The 21,412-nt window shown below is 38.4% G+C and overlaps 1 protein-coding gene across 1 annotated transcript; it reads left to right on the forward strand.

Moving 5' to 3' along the window:
* The first annotated feature begins 3,876 nt into the window (after positions 1–3,876).
* LOC139868862 (uncharacterized) lies at positions 3,877–18,129 on the forward strand. The gene is made up of 4 exons (XM_071857202.1): positions 3,877–3,891; positions 5,704–5,896; positions 5,966–6,639; positions 18,124–18,129. The coding sequence occupies exons 1-4, from the start codon at positions 3,877–3,879 to the stop codon at positions 18,127–18,129; spliced, it is 888 nt and encodes a 295-aa protein (XP_071713303.1).
* Positions 18,130–21,412: the final 3,283 nt, after the last annotated feature.

Here is a 21,412-nt window from a genome sequence, read left to right on the forward strand (position 1 = left end):
TAATCAAGACATAATATACACGTATTGTATAAGACTCAATCATGACCCACGATACCGCTATTGTAGTTACACGTATTGTGTATGTGGTGTCTTTTGATTTATCCGACATATTGTGTAACCATGACATGTTAGAGTACATGTATAATACAAGAAAAGTTAGCTAGGATATGGTTAGTATAGATTTTAATGAATTAATCTCGTAATCATTTTAGTCATTTTTAACCAATATTGTTTTGCCCATAACTTCTTTATTACAAATCCATTTTGAGTGAATCAAAGTGCTATGGTTTTGTAACGAACTATAATTTTTAGAACTAAACTGAAAAAGTAATGGTTTATAGTCAGAGTTACAGGTTACAAGTCCATAATTGAAAGAGGTAGTCATTTCCGTTGAAAGAACGACATCTTGATGACCATTTTGAAAAACAAACTTCTACTTTGAGTTTAACCATGATTTTTGGATATAGTTTCATGTTCATATAAAATATCATTTTCCCAGAATAACAACTTTTAAATCAAAGATTATCATAGTTTTTAATTATCTAACCCAAAATAGCCCCCGGTTTTACAACGACGGCGTATGTCCGGTTTTACGGTGTTCTTCGTGTTTCCAAGTTTTAATTCATTAAGTTAGCATATCATATAGATATAGAACATGTATTAAGTTGCTTTTAAAAGTCAAGTTAGAAGGATTAACTTTGTTTGCGAACAAGTTTAGAATTAACTAAACTATGTTATAGTTTATAAACTCTTATATAGATAGCTATAATTATATGGATTGAACAAGAGTTTTGGTAAGGCTAATACCTTAATTTAGGAAAAGGAAGTAGTTGAATATGAAGAGGATTTCTAGAGCTTGAAAGACTCCTTGAAAGGGTGCTTAAAGATAACCAAACTTGGAAGCAAAACTTGAATTAAAGTAAGTGTTCTTGATCGCTTCTTATATGATGATTATAGATTGTTTTTGTAACTAGTTTTTGTTGTGGATGATGAAGTTCTATTAGAACTTGAAGAGAAGATATTAGAGAGTGTTTTTAGAGAGAAAGAATAAGAGAATACTTGGAAGAGAATTGAAAGTAGAATGGATGTAAATGTGTGTAAAAATATACCATGTAAGGCCTTTATATACTACTTGTAATTTGTTGTTTTATGACAAAAATCTAGGATAAGTTAAATACCATGAGGTCATGCATGACATAATAAGATTGATGATGTCATGCATGACATAATACATCAATCATGCAAGTTACTATTGGTATATACGAATAGTAAATACTTTATGTTGTCTTTTTTTGACTAATATCTAGTATAAGTTAAATTGATGATGTCATGCATGACATAATAAGATTGATGATGTCATGCATGACATAATACTCCACTAATACAGATTTTTATTAGTATATATTAATAGTAAATACTTCTAGAAGCTTCGTATAATACGTGTATATATATACTGTATGAATATGAGTAGGATTCTGGAGAAAAATGAACGGAAATACGAGTATAGCTATCCTTTATATGTTTTTGTATATTATTAAGTGTATTTAATACTTTTAAGGTTGTATTTATACTCATAATACATTGTATGTAAATACATTTTAACATAAGTTAATTACGTCGTTTAAATAGTAACATATATATTGTTCGAAAACTCTCTAAATTAGTAGTATGAAAATGTATATATAATACCTTGTTAATATACTTAATGAGATATTTAATTATCATATTTTTAAATTAAATATATATATATATATATATACACACACACACACACACATATAATTAATACAAGTTATGACGTTCGAGAATTGTAGGAATAAAAGGGTGGCCAAATGTATGTATAAAACTCTATTCGGAGGTTCAAGATATATCAATATTCATTGTTTATCAAGTCGAAATTATTAAATCATGTTAGTAGTATAATCAAGTAGTCAGAAAAATCCGGGTCATCACATAGGACGATGCCAAAGATAATATCAACCTCAAAGCTTTATCTTCATCATCCACTTTAACTCCATTAGCCTCCAGTTCCGAAACCATGCCATTAAGAATACTCAGATGATCTGAAATCTTTGAACTGCCATCCATACGCAAAATATGGATTTGTTCCTTAAGACACAACCGATTTGAGATGTTCTTGACCTTGTACAACTGCTCCAATTTATCCCAAAACTCCTTAGCCGTTGTTAACCCGTCCACATTTGCAAGCACGTTCTTTGCAAGATACTAACGAATCACACTTGCATCCCTCAAATCCATATCATCCAATTCTTCTTAATGGAACTTACTTGTTCCGCTAGAATCACCGTCTGACAGAAATGTCAATTTACCCTACAAAGCCTTGTGTAGCCCAGGTTGAATCAATACATCCATGACTTGAACTTACCACAAGCCAAAATTAATTCTCCCATCAAATTTCTCTATATCAAACCTCATTGAACTGAATTTCAACATCATATTTGTATCTTATAAAACAACATTGTATACTAGAAGAATAACTCTATCCTATACAAATCAACCAACAAAAAATTCGTTTATGATGTGGAAGCTCAGACAAAGCCCCGACCACATAGCATACTCTGAACCACTGAAACCCAGATACCCTATATGATTAATAGAAGTAGTTTCTAGATGTGGAGTGAAGTCATTCATAATCTGTCCATGATGGTTGTATATTAATTTTGTGAATTCATGTCATACAAGTTAAATTAATGCCATACAAATTTTTTTTTTTACCAGCAAAATTGGAAAATTTTATTAAAAAAACCCTACTAGTAAAACACTAGCGAGGAAAAACAATACATATTTTGTATGGGTTACTAGTAATGCGATACATACTATTAATGCCATACTAGTAATGCCATACAAATTACATGGCCATACATGTGTACATGAGTTATAGTCATAGATATTTTGCATGTGAATCAGTGAATGACTGAAACAAATTAATTACTTTCTCCATCTCAAAATATGTGTATACTTTACTATTTATATTTCTTCTAAAATAATTGTCCACTTACAAAAAATAATTTCTAAATCTCATTAAACTCTCTAAGTTACCCTCATTTATTACTCTCTTTCACTCATATCAAAAATAAAGAGTTTCTAACTAGACTCATGCCAATACAGAACTTATTTACCAAACACATGTATATTAAAATATATTTCCCAAACTAATATATTATGTATTTTAATTTAACTTTTAACCATTTTACCAATCTTTTTTACCACACTATCTCTTTAGCCTATTTACGATAACATTTATTCTTTCAATGTATTGGATATATTTTACGCTTTCACACACTTTATATATATCGGTTTATTTATTTATTTTACTTCAAAAACATGAAAAACAAAATTTATTTTAACTGACATTTATAAATTTATAAAATATTGTACCATTCTACAACTTATGTTGTACCATTCTACAAATTATAAATTTATATTGTCTTCAACCTCTAAGCAAAGATCCAATCTACTTAATTCCTTAGCAGTACTAAGCACATCAAACATGATACGAACGTCATCATCGTCCTTGATTGAAAGAGGGATGTATTTAACAACTTTTTCAACACCTAATGGATATCTACAAGTTATTTTTATGTGGTGTTTTTGCCTATCTATAGATATGACACGATGAATATGACCGATCAAATGATCGAATGATATTTCCCGTTGCACCTTTATGGCTATACTTGAAGACTTATTATACATGATGCCTTCTGGTCCATCACAAATCTTGCCTCCTAAATAACATAGTAACGTAAGAAGTTTTGGTGCCATAACTCCAAACCTACAAATAAAAACAGAGATCAACAACCATCCAAAAATTAGTACTTATAACTGATCATGCATATTTTAGCCGTGGGGTTAAATATGTCTGCTCAATACGTAAAGAAGGGTTTAAGGATCTTAGAACGTGGCTCTCCGGTCCGGCTACCGTGAATAACCCTGGCCGACATGATGATGTCGGCGGGGTGGCCAAGTGATTAAGTCCACCTCCGATAACGGTCGTCGATCAAGAGGCCCCAAATAAGGTCGTAGGTACTAGCTTACAAAAGACTAACCTGTTAACCTTGAAAAGATGCTGAATGATGCTGTTTTACGTAATGTGTATCGTATGCGATGGTTACGTAATGTGCTGTGTTCGGTAAACGATGATTAGGGTTTGTATTTATAGGCAAACCCTAATTCTAGAACCGTCCCAGATCATGATAATCTCATCCATAACTGACTCCCCCGAATCACGGATATAATTATGGAAAAGATATTTACTTGACAGCTAAGCAACCGCCGTACCGGGAACAAAGGCATTCGCACGCCGCATACCGCACACAAGAACACGCATACGCACAATAGTGATTGTCCGCATACATTCGCGGTGCGCCTGCGGGTTGCGGTATCATTATGTCCCCCCAGTTTGATGTTATATGGCGCGAGGCGTATGATATCAAACTATTAAGCGAAAGAAAAAACAAGAAAACGGCTAGCATTTAATATTCCGCGTGCGCCTCGATGCCATTAAATGCCTGTCACAATCGCAGAAGCCCATTCGGCGGACATGACATAAAGTGGCAGTGTGTCAGGCGCGTGCCAACCACGCGCGTACATGTAATCATACCCAACTGGCATCCACGCGCATAGATAAAGTGCTGGCCGTCGATTGCGTAACACGTGTACAGCCACGATCACACCACTCCATCCAATCTGCCCTATAAATACCCCATTTTGCAGCTCATTTCCACTTTCCTGCTTCAAGCTTCCTCGTTACGCTGCCAATTTGAATTCCGATCAAAAATCGAACATTCCGGCCACCATTTAAAGGTTAGTATTCATCCGATTACTCCTAGAAAATGACTAAAGCTAACGAGACATATGTAGATAGCGTAGAGTCTGTTATAGAGCAGAAGCACATAGATTACTTAGTGAAACAGTATCCTCCCTTAGCCAAGTACAATCCGGTGCCCCCTTTGTCCAATCAGCGAGCCCACGAGCCACCGGAGAAAAAGGTGGCTATTTACGAACATGCTTTTAAGCATGGCAACTTTAGGGTTCCTCCCACTGATTTCTTCCTAGGCGTGCTAGATCACTTTAAGGTCGGATTAGGTCAGTTGCACCCTTACGCTATAGGAAAAATAGTCTTGTTCGAGATGTGGTGCGTTGCACTCAAGAAAGTGCCCCTGGTGAAGGTGTTTTGCCATTTATACCGACTAGCCCACCACCACAAATCGTGGTTCACCTTCTTCGCTCGTCAAAACTTCACCAAGACCCCAAAATCGAATGCGGGGAATTGGAAAGAGACATTCTTTTTCGTCGACCAAACTGTGGTGAGTGCAAACTTCCCGTAAACGCTGATATGGTTCCAGAAGGTGGAGAAGGATGTAAACAAGACCCCCGCCCTGGATAAGGATGAAAGGAAACTATTAGCGGAGTGTGCAAACGCACAGCTAGTGCATCGATCATATGGGAACGTAATGCTGCGGCTAGGGAAGATATCCGCACACTGGCCATGGGAGGATGTGCGCCCAGCCATAGTCGGACCGGATGGAAAGGGTAGGAATAGTATAATCGCGTACTAAACTGTTTTTGTATGTATATTATCTAACGCATGCGCGTATCTTTGCAGAAATGAGGATGAAGAAGGTGCTGACTGCGGAAGAGATTGCGGGAATCTCCTTCCGCAAGCAAGATGTGAACGTACAGCTAGAGCAGGAGAAAGCTAGCGAAAACGCGGAGCAATCGCCGGCGGCATCTGGCAACAAACGCAAAGCAGCTGAGACCTCTGCGGCTCAGCAGAAAAAGAAGAAGATGACTCCCAAACAAAGGGAGGACATGCGGAACGATAACTTTGTTCCAATCGAGCCACGCTCCGCAGAACTACTTCCCCCCATTACTGGTAAGCGTCCATTCCTTGCGCCTTTACCGCATACTAAAGTTCACGTTATAACTATTTACTGATATGCAGAGCATGTGGAGGAGACGCAGCCGTCCACCCCGCGGGTCAACCCAGATCTCCAAGCTACCGCCACATCAAAGGATAAGACAATACACGTGGATTCCGATTCCACACCAACTCCTCCGCAAGTTAGCTTCCGCGTTGCCAACCTCAGCCAACTCACACAGTCTTCCGCGGAAAATGCCGCAGAGCAGTCTGCGTTCCTGCAGCAAATCTTTCCGGACGAATTCCGCGAGCAACTGGCCGCTCTACCGTTTAACCAGGCGCACAATGCCTTCATTCAAAACGGCCTCGTATTTTTCGGCATGTTTGCGGATCAGGCCCGCCGCTCTTCCAGCATATACCAGCTAGCTTTGCGCAAAGAGGTAGAGCTAGGACTACTGCAGGCGGGTGTAGATCAGGTCAAGAAGGATAGGGATGCTGCTGAGGAGGCGCGTAAGGCGGTTGAGTCGACCGCGAATGAAACCAAAGCCGCGCTGATTGAGGAAAGAAAAAAGAGCCGTGAGCTGGTTGGTGCGGTTGAGCAGGCGAAGGGGGATGCAGAACGTTTGCGGTCGGAGCTTGAGAAAGTGACGAGGGAAAGGGATGACGCGGTAACCAACCGCGAGCTGGCAGAGGCGGATCTAGCGAAGCTGCGCACCGCACTTCCTACCATTGCGCAAAAGGTGATGGACTCAGAGCCGGTGTCCGACAAGTTCAATGCCTACGTTGATGCGGTCAGGGACCATGAAATCAACAAGGCTGTGCAGGAGGTAATCCAAGCTTGCGGTCTAACACCGCCGTTCCCCGACATCGTTCAAAAGAAGCTAAAAGAGGGAACGGCTGCAGCGTTAATGGAGGCGGAAGAAGCCATCAAGTCCATCCCTATCCCCCTAATCAACGCATTCGTTGCGGACCCGAACATGTCGATCGATGGGTTCTTAAAGGAGGATTATTAGTTTGTGTTGGATTGCGCCGTAAGTCCTATGCTTAGGCAGGTATTTTTATTTTTGCAGCCCTAAGTCCCGTGTTGGGCAGGCGTTACAAACAATTACCTCTTATGTAACAACTGAATTTGATGTATATATATTCCTGATATGCATGCGTAGTGTGTTTATTTGTTTATATATCGCGAATCAAAACAAAAGGTGAACCGCATGCCCATGCGCATAGTTAACCAAAACTCATGCGTATGCGGGTATTACTGCGTAAAATAAACCAATACTTTAACAATTACCCTTTAATAATTTAGACTCTAAAGCTACTGCGTTATCGCTTTGTCATGTACTAGAGGTGCACTATAGCTGTATGGTAAGCAACGCAACTAAAAACAAACCAATATTTTTATGCTTTGAGTTCCTCAAGCAAACCAATGCGAGAGTAATTACGCACAAGCAAACCAATGCTTGTAATTTTTTAAGTCGACTTTGCAGCCATCTAGTCTGCGTGGCGCTTGGCTAGGGGAAAACCAATTCCCTTTGCCTGCCGTTAGCGTCTAGCCTTGTAACCAAACAGGCTTCTGCCGCACGGGGGCTAGAGGACACCCCTTAAGTAGGCAGGAACCGCATACAAAAAAGATTTAAACAACAAAAGTATGCGCGAGTAAATATTTAATTGGCATTAATCACAATTACAACCGCGACACATCCAAACGGACGGAAAATACATAGAAAAAATAATGTGCTACAATAAACTGGAGTGATCAGGTCCACCTAGCTACATATAACATTTTTTCAATAACGTAGCATGCCAAGTGCGTTTCACAGGTTTTCCATCTAGTGTCTCGAGATGGTATGCCCCGGTATTGTTTGCCTTCGCTACCCTGTATGGACCTTCCCAACGGGGGCCCAGTTTCCCGGTATCCTCCGCATGACTTGCATCGTTCTGACGCCAAACTAAGTCACCGCACTTGTAAGAGCGCGAACGCACATGCTGATTATAGTACTTTGCAATTTTTTGCTTGTTATTTGCTTCGTTGACAGCCGCAGAAAGTCTGCGCTCTTCCAGCAAATTAAGATTTTCCCGCAAAGCTTCAGAGTTATTTTGTTCATCAAAATTTTGTATGCGGAACGTTGGTACCCCAATTTCTGCGGGTACAACAGCTTCTGATCCATAGACCAAACTGAACGAGGTCTCACCAGTGCTTGCTTTGGGTGTTGTTCTATGCGCCCATAAAACCTTCGGTAGTTCATCCACCCAACCAACGCGACCATGACCCAACCTAGCTTTGATTCCAGCTACTATATCCCGGTTGGTCACTTCGCACTGGCCATTCGCCTGCGGATGCACAACGGATGTAAAACTTTGCTTAATATTAAGCACTGCGCACCAGCTGCGAAAAGGGTCACCCGCGAACTGCGTACCGTTATAACTAACAATTTCGTTTGGTATACCAAATCAACAGACGATGTCTTCCCATACAAAATTTCGCACCCTTTTTCCTGAGATTGCTGCCAGCGGTCTCGCTTCGACCCACTTTGTGAAATAGTCGATTGCAACAATCAAGAATTTGATGTTTCCTGCGTGCGCAGAATGTGCGTAAGATACTGATGTGAGTAGCATGTTTAGAAAATAAATGATAAAATTACCTCGGCCTTTTGGGAATGGTCCGACTATGTCGATTGCCCATTTGCAGAATGGCCACGGTGAGGAGACTGGTATCATTGGATGTGCAGGTGCTCTGCTAATAGGTGCATGTATTTGGCATGATTCACATTGCTTAACTATGCGCGCAGTATCTGCGTACATGGTGGGCCAATAATATCCTAGCCGCATTATTTTTGACACAATGGACCTGTGCCCCGAATGGAGTGCGCATGCACCTTCATGCACCTCGCGTACAACTTCCTCTGCCTCTTTCGGGCCAATGCACCTTAAGTGCGGTCCCAAATAATTCTTTCGATATAGGACGTTACCCTCAAGGGCATACAGCGGTACCTTAACGCGGACTTTCTTTGCGTCAGCGGAATCTGCAGGAGAAGTGCCATCCCGCAGAAAAGCCACAATGGGCGTCATCCATGTTGAGCTTGATTCCTCAACTGGTGCCACTAAAGGCATCATAACAATGGATTTCGCATTGAGTTCTTCTATTAGAACTTTCTTTCCCATATGATCAAAAGCCAAGGCAGCCAGTTTTCTTAGCGCATCCGCCTTCTTATTTTGCCCACGCATTACGTGGGAGATTTGAAAAGCTTCAAACTGATCAGCGAGGTTGTGAACAAGCGATAGATATTGCTGCATGGCTATGTCATGCGCTTCGAAATCTCCGCTGACTTGACTGCATACTAGCTTTGAATCCACATAAGCGTGCAAAATTTTAACGTTTAACTTATGCGCAATGCGCATACCCGCTAACAGAGCCTCATACTCTGCTTCGTTGTTTGTAACAGCAAAATTAAACCGCAGTGCGTATGTATGCTCTTCGCCATCCGGGCCTGTTAAACTTACACCCGCACCTGCACCAGATGCGCTGCACGCTCCATCGGTGTACAATTCCCATGGTGACATAGTTGGTGCAGGTGGATCCCGATGTTCTGCTGATGCCTCGACATCCGCAGGTAATTCTGCTAGGTAATCAGCAAGTATTTGACCCTTAACCGCACTGCGCGAAGAAAAATTTATTTCATGCTCACCTAATTCAACGGCCCACTTAGCCATTCGGCCAGAAATCTCAGGCTTGTATAACACCTGAAAGAAAAATTATTGCGTTAGTCAATGCGGTTACCCTGGTCATTGCCGCAAAGTAGGCGTTTACCAACCTGTTTGATTGGTTGATCAGTTAGGACCACGATTGGATGTGCTTGAAAATACAGGCGCAAACGCCGCGCCGTATGGACCAGCGCATATACAAGCTTTTCTATCGGTGAGTAGTTTACTTCGCTTGATGTCAGCGTCTTGCTTACGAAGTAGACCGGCATTTGCGTCTGAGAAAAACCTCAGTCATTAAGTTTCTGCGATATAAATAAATTATGTAAATTAACGTATTACCTTTCCGCGATCCGCGATGAGGACTGAGCTGACAGCTTCCTTCGATGCCGCGAGGTACAGCGTTAGCGTTTCCCCTGATACTGGCGCAGTAAGTGTTGGTAATTCTGCAAGCACCTTTTTCATCTCCTGAAAGGCTGATTCTGCCTCCTGAGTCCATACAAAGTCTTTTTTCCTCAAACAATTTTTCAAAGTACTGAAGAATGGTAACTGTCGTTCTGCGACTTTCGACAGAAACCGTGTGATAGCCGCAAGCTTCCCCGTTAGACTCTGCACATCTTTCTTTATCTTTGGAGATGGCAAATTATCAATGGCTTCAATCTTTTTGGGATTGGCCTTGATACCCCGCGCTGTCACCACATGACCTAAAAACTTGCCTTCCTCTTCCCCAAAACTACATTTAAGCGGGTTAAGCTTCATGTTAATCCTGCGCAGAGATGCAAATGTTTCCAGGATGTCCGTGAGCATGTCTTCTTCGGTGTTACTTTTAATTACCAAGTCGTCGACGTACGCTTCAAGATTTCTACCGATTTGGTGCTTGAATGCTGCGTCAATTACAAGCTGATAGGTCGCGCCCGCATTCTTTAAACCGAAAGGCATCTTCGTGTAACAATAAATACCCTGCGGCGTATGAAAAGCAGTCTTGTCCTCATCTTCCGCAGCCATTAAGATTTGGTGATAACCTTTGTATGCGTCCAGAAAACACTTGTACCTAAATCCCGATAGTGATTCTACCTTCCAGTCTATCTCCGGGAGAGGGTAATTGTCCTTAGGACATGCCTTATTAATGTCCTTGAAATCAACGCACATTCGCCAGTTACCGTCAGCCTTTTTTACCAATACAGGATTTGCAACCCATGTCTGATAACGCACTTCCCGCAGAATGCTTGCTTTGACAAGGTTGTCCACCTCTGTGCACAACCAATCACTGCGGTCTAGAGCCATATGCCGCTTCTTTTGCCTAACGGGTGTCAATGATGGATTAACATTTAACTTATGTTCCGCAATATCACGCGGAACCCCAGTCATGTCTGACTCTCGCCACGCGAAAACATCTGCGTTTGCGGACAAAATTCCATGCAATTTGGCCTTTGTTTCGGCTGACAAGCCTGTGCCGATTTTAATTTGCTTATCCAGATGCAAGCGATTTGCTATGACTGCACAATTTGCCAGTTGTTCTCCCACGCTAGGAGTGCTTATAGGCGCAACTGAGCCACACAACTCGGTTGCTTGATGTGACGCAACTGTGGCAACGCCTCCTAGTGTGGGAAACTTAATCAAACCATGCACTACTGATGGGATAATGTTAAAACGCCGTATGAAGTTTCTCCCTAGCAGTGCGTTATATCGTGAAGTTGAACGAACCACATAAAAATCGACCAATTCACGCCTGATCATCTGCGGGTTCCTGTCATCCGCAAGCTCTATCATTAACTCTATTCGTCCTAGCGGCCACGAGTTTTCTCCAGAAAACCCTGATAGCGTAATATCAGGCTGGCGTAACTGCGCTTTGACTTCTGCCGGAAGGAAACGATAACAATGCTCATACATAATATCGACACCGCTGCCAGTGTCAACATGCATGCGCTTAACCTGGATTCCGCTATCAGGGATGCGACACTTGATGATAATGGGCTCATTAATAGAATCAATTGACATTACAGGAGGGAAAGTGATTGGGAGAAGCTCCCAATCCTGGTGATCGTTGTACTTTCTCCGCTGGCTGATTTTCTCTGCGTCAACCATGTTAATGGTTAAGTCGGCATTTTTCGCTTTGTCAACTTTCTGCCACGCGAAAGTCTTAGACTTCGAAGCCTCTTCCGTGGTCTTTCCCTTGTCCTTTTTAGGTGGTTTTAGATGATCCAATTTTCCCGCGCGAAGCGCTTCCAGAACCCGTTCCATCAAGTTTTTACACCGATGGGTGTCATGACCATAATCGTCATGAAATTCACAATACTTTATTTTGTCCCGCTTGCCAAATTCTGTAAGCGGAGTTGGAACCGCGAAGGTCGCGCATACTGGCTCCGTTGCCAAAATTTCCTTGGGCGTTTTGGACAAACTTTTGAGTAGCGCATAGTTCTGATTATTGATGCCGCGCTGATTATTGTTTCGATAATTGCCACTTGATTTCCCTTTATCATTCCTGATGGGACCACCGCTAGGATACCTTCCACGAGAGTTGTTACCACGACTTTGATCGCGCGAACGATCATCATCGTCCTTTCTCTCGTTGCGTGAGCTAGCTGTTGGAATGTCATTATCTTTGCCACTCCGCATATAGTCGTGGCATTCATTAAGCGCCTCAGCATAAGTTGTTGAGACTGTATGGCGCAGACGCCTTACCAGTGTTGGATGACGTTCTGAGTTTATACCATGTATGAGTTCGGAAATCTGTTGCTCTGGTTTGAGATCTGGTATACGCAGGCACTCATTAGTATACCTTGTGAGAAATTCGCCCAAAGATTCCTTGGGCTTCTGCACGATGTCATGGCATTCAATGTGAGTGCGCTTGCGTGGTCTCTGATTCTGATATTGCAGTAAAAACTTTGTCTGCAGATCCATAAACCCGGCAATACTACCCGCCGGCAACTTATTAAACCACTCACGAGCAATACCCTGTAGTGTCATAGGAAATATTTGACACGCAACCGGATCCACCCAGCCTTGAGTGCGCATTGCGCCTTCGAAGCGCTGTAAAAAATCATCTGGATCGGTCAGGCCATTGTAAGTACCCAACGTGCTAGGTATCTTTGGTGCTGATGGAAACGGGTATGCGGATATATGCGGAGGAAACTTGTCAAAGGTAGTCGGTAGCTCGAAGGGTGGTTTAACAGGATCCCCTTTCAAATTTGCAAAGAAACGCTTCATCATGTCCTGAACAAAGTCAGGTTGTGAAAATAAGTGAACCATATCAGGAGGTGCGGCCTGCATGAATTGACTTGCAAGATTTGCCTGCCCTTGAACATTTTGCCAAGGTTGACCATGCGTCTGCGGATATAACCAAGGCTGCTGCGTTGGAAAAGAGGGATAACTTGAAGACGCAGAGTACACAGGTGGCTGTAAAGGAAGCGAAACCTGTGGCGCAGATATCTGCGAAACTTGAGGATACACACTTAAAAGCCCAACTGTATGCGCTGTGCTTTGCTGCTGCGCTGTTATCGGCGCCCAATGAGAGTTCGCATCTGGGATGACCCCAAATCCCCAACTATTAAGTAGCGTCTGCGCATCCGCAGGAGTTAAAAATTGTGAAACTGGGCGCGGTGGTTGCCAAGGTTGCAATGGTGTAAGTGACGAATTCTGCTGAATGCTCTGCGTATGCAGAGGTATTGAAACAGTGGTACTGTAAATAGGTACCTGGCCGCAGCAAACTACATGCGGCCCCGTTGTTCCACCGCCAGTGCCTGCAAAGATGACCCTTGGATCCACTGACGAAAAGTCCAGCCGCGTGGTTGTGACTGGTGAGTTTGCTCTTGGCGGTGTGACCCCGTCTGAATATATCGGCTTGTACCTCTGAAAGGGTTCGCCGGATATAGGTGGAGGGTATATCGTGTATCCCGCCTGAGTAGCGGCCCCCGTAGTCATAACCGGTGTATGTTGACTACCAGACGGTGCGTTCTGAACATCTGTTTGGGTATGTTCCGATGATTCCTCGGAAGTCATGATACTGTTAAAGAAAAAAATTCAAAAATTTTGTAAATAACGAGTCATACAATTCAAAACCTTAAAAGAAAAAGCAATTAAACAGTCTTGAATTAATTCGACTCTCAATGAAAGCACCACTTGATCATGCATATTTTAGCCGTGGGGTTAAATATGCCTGCTCAATACGTAAAGAGGGGTTTAAGGATCTTAGAACGTGGCTCTCCGGTCCGGCTACCGTGAATAACCCTGGCCGACATGATGATGTCGGCGGGGTGGCCAAGTGATTAAGTCCACCTCCGATAACGGTCGTCGATCAAGAGGCCCCAAATAAGGTCGTAGGTACTAACTTACAAAAGACTAACCTGTTAACCTTGAAAAGATGCTGAATGATGCTGTTTTACGTAATGTGTATCGTATGCGATGGTTACGTAATGTGCTGTGTTCGGTAAACGATGATTAGGGTTTGTATTTATAGGCAAACCCTAATTCTAGAACCGTCCCAGATCATGATAATCTCATCCATAACTGACTCCCCCGAATCACGGATATAATTATGAAAAAGATATTTACTTGACAGCTAAGCAACCGCCGTACCGGGAACAAAGGCATTCGCACGCCGCATACCGCACACAAGAACACGCATACGCACAATAGTGATTGTCCGCATACATTCGCGGTGCGCCTGCGGGTTGCGATATCATTAATAACTTATAGATTATCATGGTGATTTTCATTTATTTGTTCATGACATCAACATGGCAAAGTATAACAGGAACTTAAAAATGCTTTGTATACCATAACTCACAAAACTTGGTCTACCTATCGTGATTATTTAATTATATAGTGCCATAACTCACAACAAAACGTACTGTAACTCTATCCTGATTACTTAATTGAACAATTTTTATATCATGGCTTATATATCGATCCATATAATTTATTGCTTATAGATTGATTTATCGTGAACGTACCGATTGACGACGAACGATGTGGATCGTGAAAAATAAATAAAGAAGAACGGTTACTAGAGTTGTACGTGGGTAAACGTATTGGGCGCTTGATTGCAAAGTAGGTATTAGGGTTTTGTACTGTTACGATATCAGTATATATTTTATCATGTTTTTTTCTTCTATTTTTTAATTTAATAATTAAAGATAAATAAAATATATGAGTCAGGGAAATAAGTTTATAAGTACATGGGTTTGGTAAATAAAATTTGTATGGGCATGTGTGTGGTCAAAAATTTCAAAAATAAATTCAGTTAAACTTACCTTTAACATAAGAACAAATCTAACATTAATCACACTTATCTTAAATCCAACAAAAATCCTTACGAAACACTTAATTTGGGTCGGAGTGAGTACTTTTCTCTCCAATTCTCATTTTCTCTCCAATTCTCAGATTGTTTGACTAGAGAGGAAAAGCATAATTCTAAACAAAAACAATTAAATGTAAACCAATTATTTCAACCCATTCCCAATTCATAACAATTAAAAAATTTAAATAATAATTATAATGATAATAGTATCTCTCGGATCAACTTATTCGCCGCCAAATAAGTCAATGGCAAACTCATTATTTTATTCACTCCGTATTATACAAACAATTGATGGAAGTATACGATTCCATATACGGATTACATATTATTAATCGCTCTTGATACCACTTGTTGATTAATTTATCATTATACATAATCAATCAAACATGTAATCACATAAAATATAAACATTAAAGAATATTTACTTAATGGAAGAATCGAATTAAGATTTGATGATGAAGTCATAGATTAGAGTAATCAATTATTGTAGTTATGTCAACAATCCGATGGAATGATTTTTCTCTCTAATAATGGTGTTCTTGATGAGAGAAAATACGTAAGACATAATAAATGAATAGACCACAAACCCTAATTATATACGTCTTATTATTACAGTTATTTCCATTAAATAACTGTAATATTAGTTAGGGTATAAATTATCAATTTGAGCAATTCTTAAGGGGGTAGCAATTAACAAATGGTCAAAACACACTTACAAGGATGCGACTAACAAAATATCCAATATCCAAATTATCCTCAGCATAACTGAAGTCCCATAATGTGCATGATAAGATAAAGATAAAGATGAGCTATAAAACAAAACTAATCCCCTTGTCCACCAAGCCAAAATAATGCACCCAATCTTTAGACTAAATTTAGTTTTGTAACAAAACGTGTACAATGGCGTCACTATGTGTGGTCCAATTGAAAAAACGTCACCAATAACGTGGTCACAAAGACAACGATTTTTACGTATTTTTATTATAAATACCCATTCGAATTTCATAATCCAAACATAATCAATCATACCGTCGCTAATTAAACATGTCAATGGGTGGTTCTTCACTTGCTGATGCTTACATCACGACTAGAATCTATCACAAGAAGATGAACACACCAGCAGTTTCCAAGACATGTGATCATGCAACCGAACAACACAACCATGATCACGTGACCTCTTCGAAGATCGGATGCTTCCCTACTAACTTGTTCAAGAAGATACATCCTGCAAATTCCGATTCTTTTCCTCATTCGTCTCGATAGTTATAGGCTACATCGCCCAATGGCTTAACCAGTCAGCAAAAAGCTAGCTAGTTGTGACCGAAATATATATGTGTCGGATTTAATGCAACTTTTATTGTAAACAATGCTGTTGAAGCTAAATTCTTGTAAATTTATCTTTCTGCAATATATATTTTTATTAGCAAAGAAACCCCCTTATGAACGAGTACATTGGCTCTCCATAGAGGTTATACATCGGGTAATCAAACCCCATGAGCGCGAGACATAAAATCAGGTGAATTTCACATTATGCGCACCCTCTAGTCACACTCTCTTTCTGAACGATTTGACAATATGGAAACTAAATATTACTATACGTTTGTTTATAGTTTCTTAAGTGTTACAAAGGACGGGTTTAGGGCCGGCCTTCTTCATGGGTCACATGGACGTACAATGACTCGGGGCAACATGAATAGAGGACACCATTTATTGTTAGCTAGCCCATCATGCATAGGTCAGTTTAGTCCAAAATTTCAATGCAATATTAGCCTAGCACATATATAACAAACAATCGGTGATTGCTTTTTCTGAAAAAAAAAATAATAATAATAATAGAAATCGGCCTTTTACAAGTTTTTATTTGGAAAATATTTGACCCACTAATTAACAATATGTCAATGTGCAAATTGTTAGCCCAATAGATAACACAAATGCAATAATAGTAATCGCCTTGATATGGTTTCTCGATTATGCGTTATCTAAACATTTTTATTCCAATTTTACTCAACAAATTAAAATATATTGTGAATGTGAATGTGAATTGTGATTTTAGTAATGTTAGATGTTACATCACGTGTTATTAAATGAAAAAATGCTAGAAGCGTACGTTTAAACCACGTGTTATTAAATGAACAAATGATAGAAGCGTATGTTAGAAAGAAGCATTGCACAATAATCAGTTGACCACAACAAATAATGGTCCACTTCTCTAAATTGAAAGAGTTTAATTTATAACACAATCACAAAATTAAACTATTTAGCGAAACGAATCATAGAAAACTTTAATTAAAGAAAATCCAACCGGAACAAACGTCAAGAAGGCCTAAAAGGGCAATAAAACTGCCCAAACCCGCCTACAAAGAAAAAAGACTAAACAAAGTCACACCTAACTATACCGAGAACTAAACTAAACTGCCTACACACTAATGAAAAGAACGAGCATCTACCACAACAAGAAACAATATATTATAGTTTACAACTAAATCTAAATGAAATATATATAGTTTCTCATATATCAAATGAACGTTATTGTTTCTCAGCTACTTCTTCGCGTTTTTTCGTTCTTTATTGCTTTGGTGATCCTCTCTATTCTAGATGGTTCATTCTCTAGTGTCAATCCTATCTCTCATTGAAATACCATATAGTTTCAGATACGTCGAGTTTACATGTTTTGTTTACTTCACATGTAACCTAGTTATTGTCTTTAAAAACTAGGTGTTCGCCGCACCCTTTTTAATCTTTTAAGTGTTTGGTGCAACGGACGTTTTAGAGTGCTATGGGGTCCTATTATCTCAGTCCAGATCTTGTTTCATTGTATTGCAGTAGGTTTCTCGCCATCATTTGCATCTGGACGTTCAACATTTCGGTGTTTTGCTTCGGACAAAGTGGGCAAAGACGCATGGTTGGTTATCCCAATGGATTGTGATGTTTGTTGCGTTAGTGTTTGTTCTCGGTGTTAAACTATTTCGTTTAAACAAACCCGTAGTTTTACGGGTCATTTCACTAGTTATAATATCATCATGAACTTTCAAGAGGTCATTAAGTTTTTTTTTTCCAAGCTATTAAAAAATTAAGATATTTATTTATTATACTTTATAAATGTATATGTATGAATAGTCAATTTTTTAAAAATGTTAAAAGTATAGGTTTATTTAAATAATACTTTATTTATATTTGGAGGACAATATTTTGCTACGACTGTCATAAATTTTTCGTATTGATAATTATTGTATTTTCTTATCAGTATTAAAAAATTTAACGTGTGTAAGATTCCATTTATATTTTCAGACAGAGCCTTTTAAATTATTAAGACGACCATGATCATTCGTTTTCACCTTCTTCTTCTTTATTATTATTATTATTATTATATTATTATTATTATTATTATTATTATTATTATTATTATTATTATTATTATTATTATTATTATTATTATTATTATTATTATTTAAAGGCAATATATTAATATATTAATGATTATCAAAAATTGTACAAAGGAGAGGCTTCCATATAATGATCTAACACCCTTTGAATCACGAACGACGTAAACATCCACATTAAACTCGACTATTTTACTAACCAAATTAGGATGCCAAGATAATAATCTAACATGACTAGCCAAAATTGAGCATTTACAAAATCTCGTGGAATATCTAACCAAACCAACTATGTCAATTTATATTCTTCGATTTGCACCTTTTCGTGATCCATTCATAGCTTGTAACTTGAATTTCGTTTAAAGCTACCACAATGTTCCAACACTTTTTATTGAAGATCTTTTCATTACGGGTTTTTCAAATAAAGTAACCACACGTCCACTTTACCGCTTGCCAAATCTTCGCACTTAAATCCGACATTGTACCGGACGAGATCTCACCGAATGTCTCACCAATACCTAAGTTTTTTGAGCCTCTAAACCCCCACCAATCAAACACTTTAGACCAAATATCAAATTCTTGTTTAGAAAGAAAAAAAAAAGTGAATGCTCTATCGTCTCAATATAGTCTTCAGAAATAGGACATCGGATTGAGTTGAGATCGATGACACGTTTATCAAGTTCCGACAAGACGTTCAATCTTTTCTTTTTTGCCCTCCTCACGAACACCTCTACCTGAGATCAAGTTATTCTTCAATGTTTCAAGGGGGTTTGGACCTACGAGTAGAATCCTCGAGTTTAATGCATCAAACATGACATTTTTTATTTCAAAAATTCCTCTCCTACTCAAAGACCATCGCCACGAGTCACGTTTTTTAGGGGTAATAGTCACTGTTTTAATTAAGCTGCATAATTCCTCAAATTCCCCAAGCGATCTGCCCGTCGGATTTCTTGACCATTGCTACGAATCTTCACAAATCATGCCATTCCAGAAAACTCGATCACCAACTATGACGACCCGGAAATTTTCGACCAAATTTAAACTTAACCTTTATATGTTTCCGACACGATAAGCAGAATTTGTAATGTTGAATCTCAAAAAGTTTGGAACTACATTCATGTAATCAATTACCCTTTGACCGTGTTCGACGATTCACGAACAACTATGAGTATATAGATATGTATATATAATATATAATATTAACTGAAAAAACATTAACAAAGTATTAGATATATGATACTTTACATGAACGTATTTGTTTCGATATATTTATCGACAGAATTAAGAGATAATATCAAATGATTGAATTATCAGATACATTATGATATGATTACGGGCCTATGTTATGAGGTTCACTGTGATTTAAGAAATCTGTTCTTTTTGACAACATTCAGAAAATGGTAAAGTAAATTATAAATAAGAACAAATGTGTCAATTAACGGGAACTAGACAAGGGTTAGTGGAAATTCCTGTTTAATTTCCAAGGCATGTTTTATAATATTTTCCTCGTGACCCTGATAAGATAACTATGTTAACTTTCATTTTATTTAATATGAAAATAAGAACGTGGAGTGTAAATAACTTAGATGTTGGATATCGACAAGTTAAGTAACTCGACATTTTTCATTAAGATGATTTCATACGTTTATTTAACCTTTGGACTTTATCCCATGCTTCACCAACAGACTGTAATTTAAAAACTTGAAACCTATTATGAATATATATAATTCTACTTTTCTAAAATGTTTTGTGATATAACGATTTCCATTATTTTAACCTTTTAACAAAATAATTCTTAAATATATTTAGTTTTGGAAAACAAAATTATCATATTTATTTGATTTAGTTTCAAAAGTACAAAAAACGTTTTCAGTTTAAAAAGAACTTTATTATTAAAACGTATATATCTTTTATAAATATCTAGAACCACTTTTGACAACTCATTACTTAACCAGTATGATAAAGATAACGATATTTATATTCTATTTTATTAAATATATATAATGATTTAAATTAATATTATATATATTTATACGCGTATTATACGTATATAGTTTTATGCTTTTACTATACTTTAACTCTACCTTTACTTTACTTTTATTTTACTTTAACTTTAATAATTCATACTTTAATAATTCACTTTAATAGTTCATACTTTAATAATTCACTTTAATAATTCACTTTAATAATTCATACTTTAATAATTCACTTTAATAATTTACTTTAATAATTCATACTTTAATAATTCACTTTAATAATTCATACTTTACTAATTTACTTTAATAATTCAAAAATCTATTATAAATAGAATTCAATAGGTTTCATTATTTCATAGAAACTTGAAAATATATTTCTCTAAACTCTCTCAATCGAATTACATATATATATTTTCTTTGTATTATTTCAAGATATTATTAGTATACATAAAATACTACGACGGAGTTATACTCGGACGATTTCAAAATAAGTTTTCAAACGGGATAGAGCTAAGGAAATTATGGGTTATAGCTATGGAGGTTATGGGTATTGATCGAGGGTATTGCTCGTGAGGTCAACCTAACGTTTATCATTTTTGTTGCGTCTACGTACTTTCCAGCAATATTGAATCACAATATTGATACGTTCGTGAATCCGAGACAAACCCTGCACTTGTTCAGTGCCGTCATATACATAATTGCTACCAAATACAGTATTGTGAGTTTCATTACTCCCTTTTTAATTGCTTTTGCAACATATATTTTTGGGCTGAGAATACATGCGCTGTTTTATAAATGTTTTACGAAGTAGGCACAAGTACTAAAACTAATTCTATGTGGGTTTAAACCAGAAATATACCCTTAGCTTGGTAACATTAAACTACTTGTCTATGTACGGTAGACGCGAATCCTAAAGATAGATCTATTGGGCCTGACAAACCCCATCCTGACTATGGGATGCTTTAGTACTTCGAGGTTATTTTAAACACACCTGATCTGGCGTACTTCAGAGGGTAAAACATGAATGTTAAGGCTTGTTACCGGGTGCCTACAACTTATAGAATACTTTTAAACACTTGCGAGTGTACGGATATTTATGGAAACTGAAATCTTGTGGTCTATTACTATTACGGAAATGATTGATTATGATAAACTAATGAACTCACCAACCTTTTGGTTG

This window comes from Rutidosis leptorrhynchoides, chromosome 9, assembly GCF_046630445.1.
Source record: "Rutidosis leptorrhynchoides isolate AG116_Rl617_1_P2 chromosome 9, CSIRO_AGI_Rlap_v1, whole genome shotgun sequence".
NCBI lineage: Eukaryota > Viridiplantae > Streptophyta > Magnoliopsida > Asterales > Asteraceae > Rutidosis > Rutidosis leptorrhynchoides.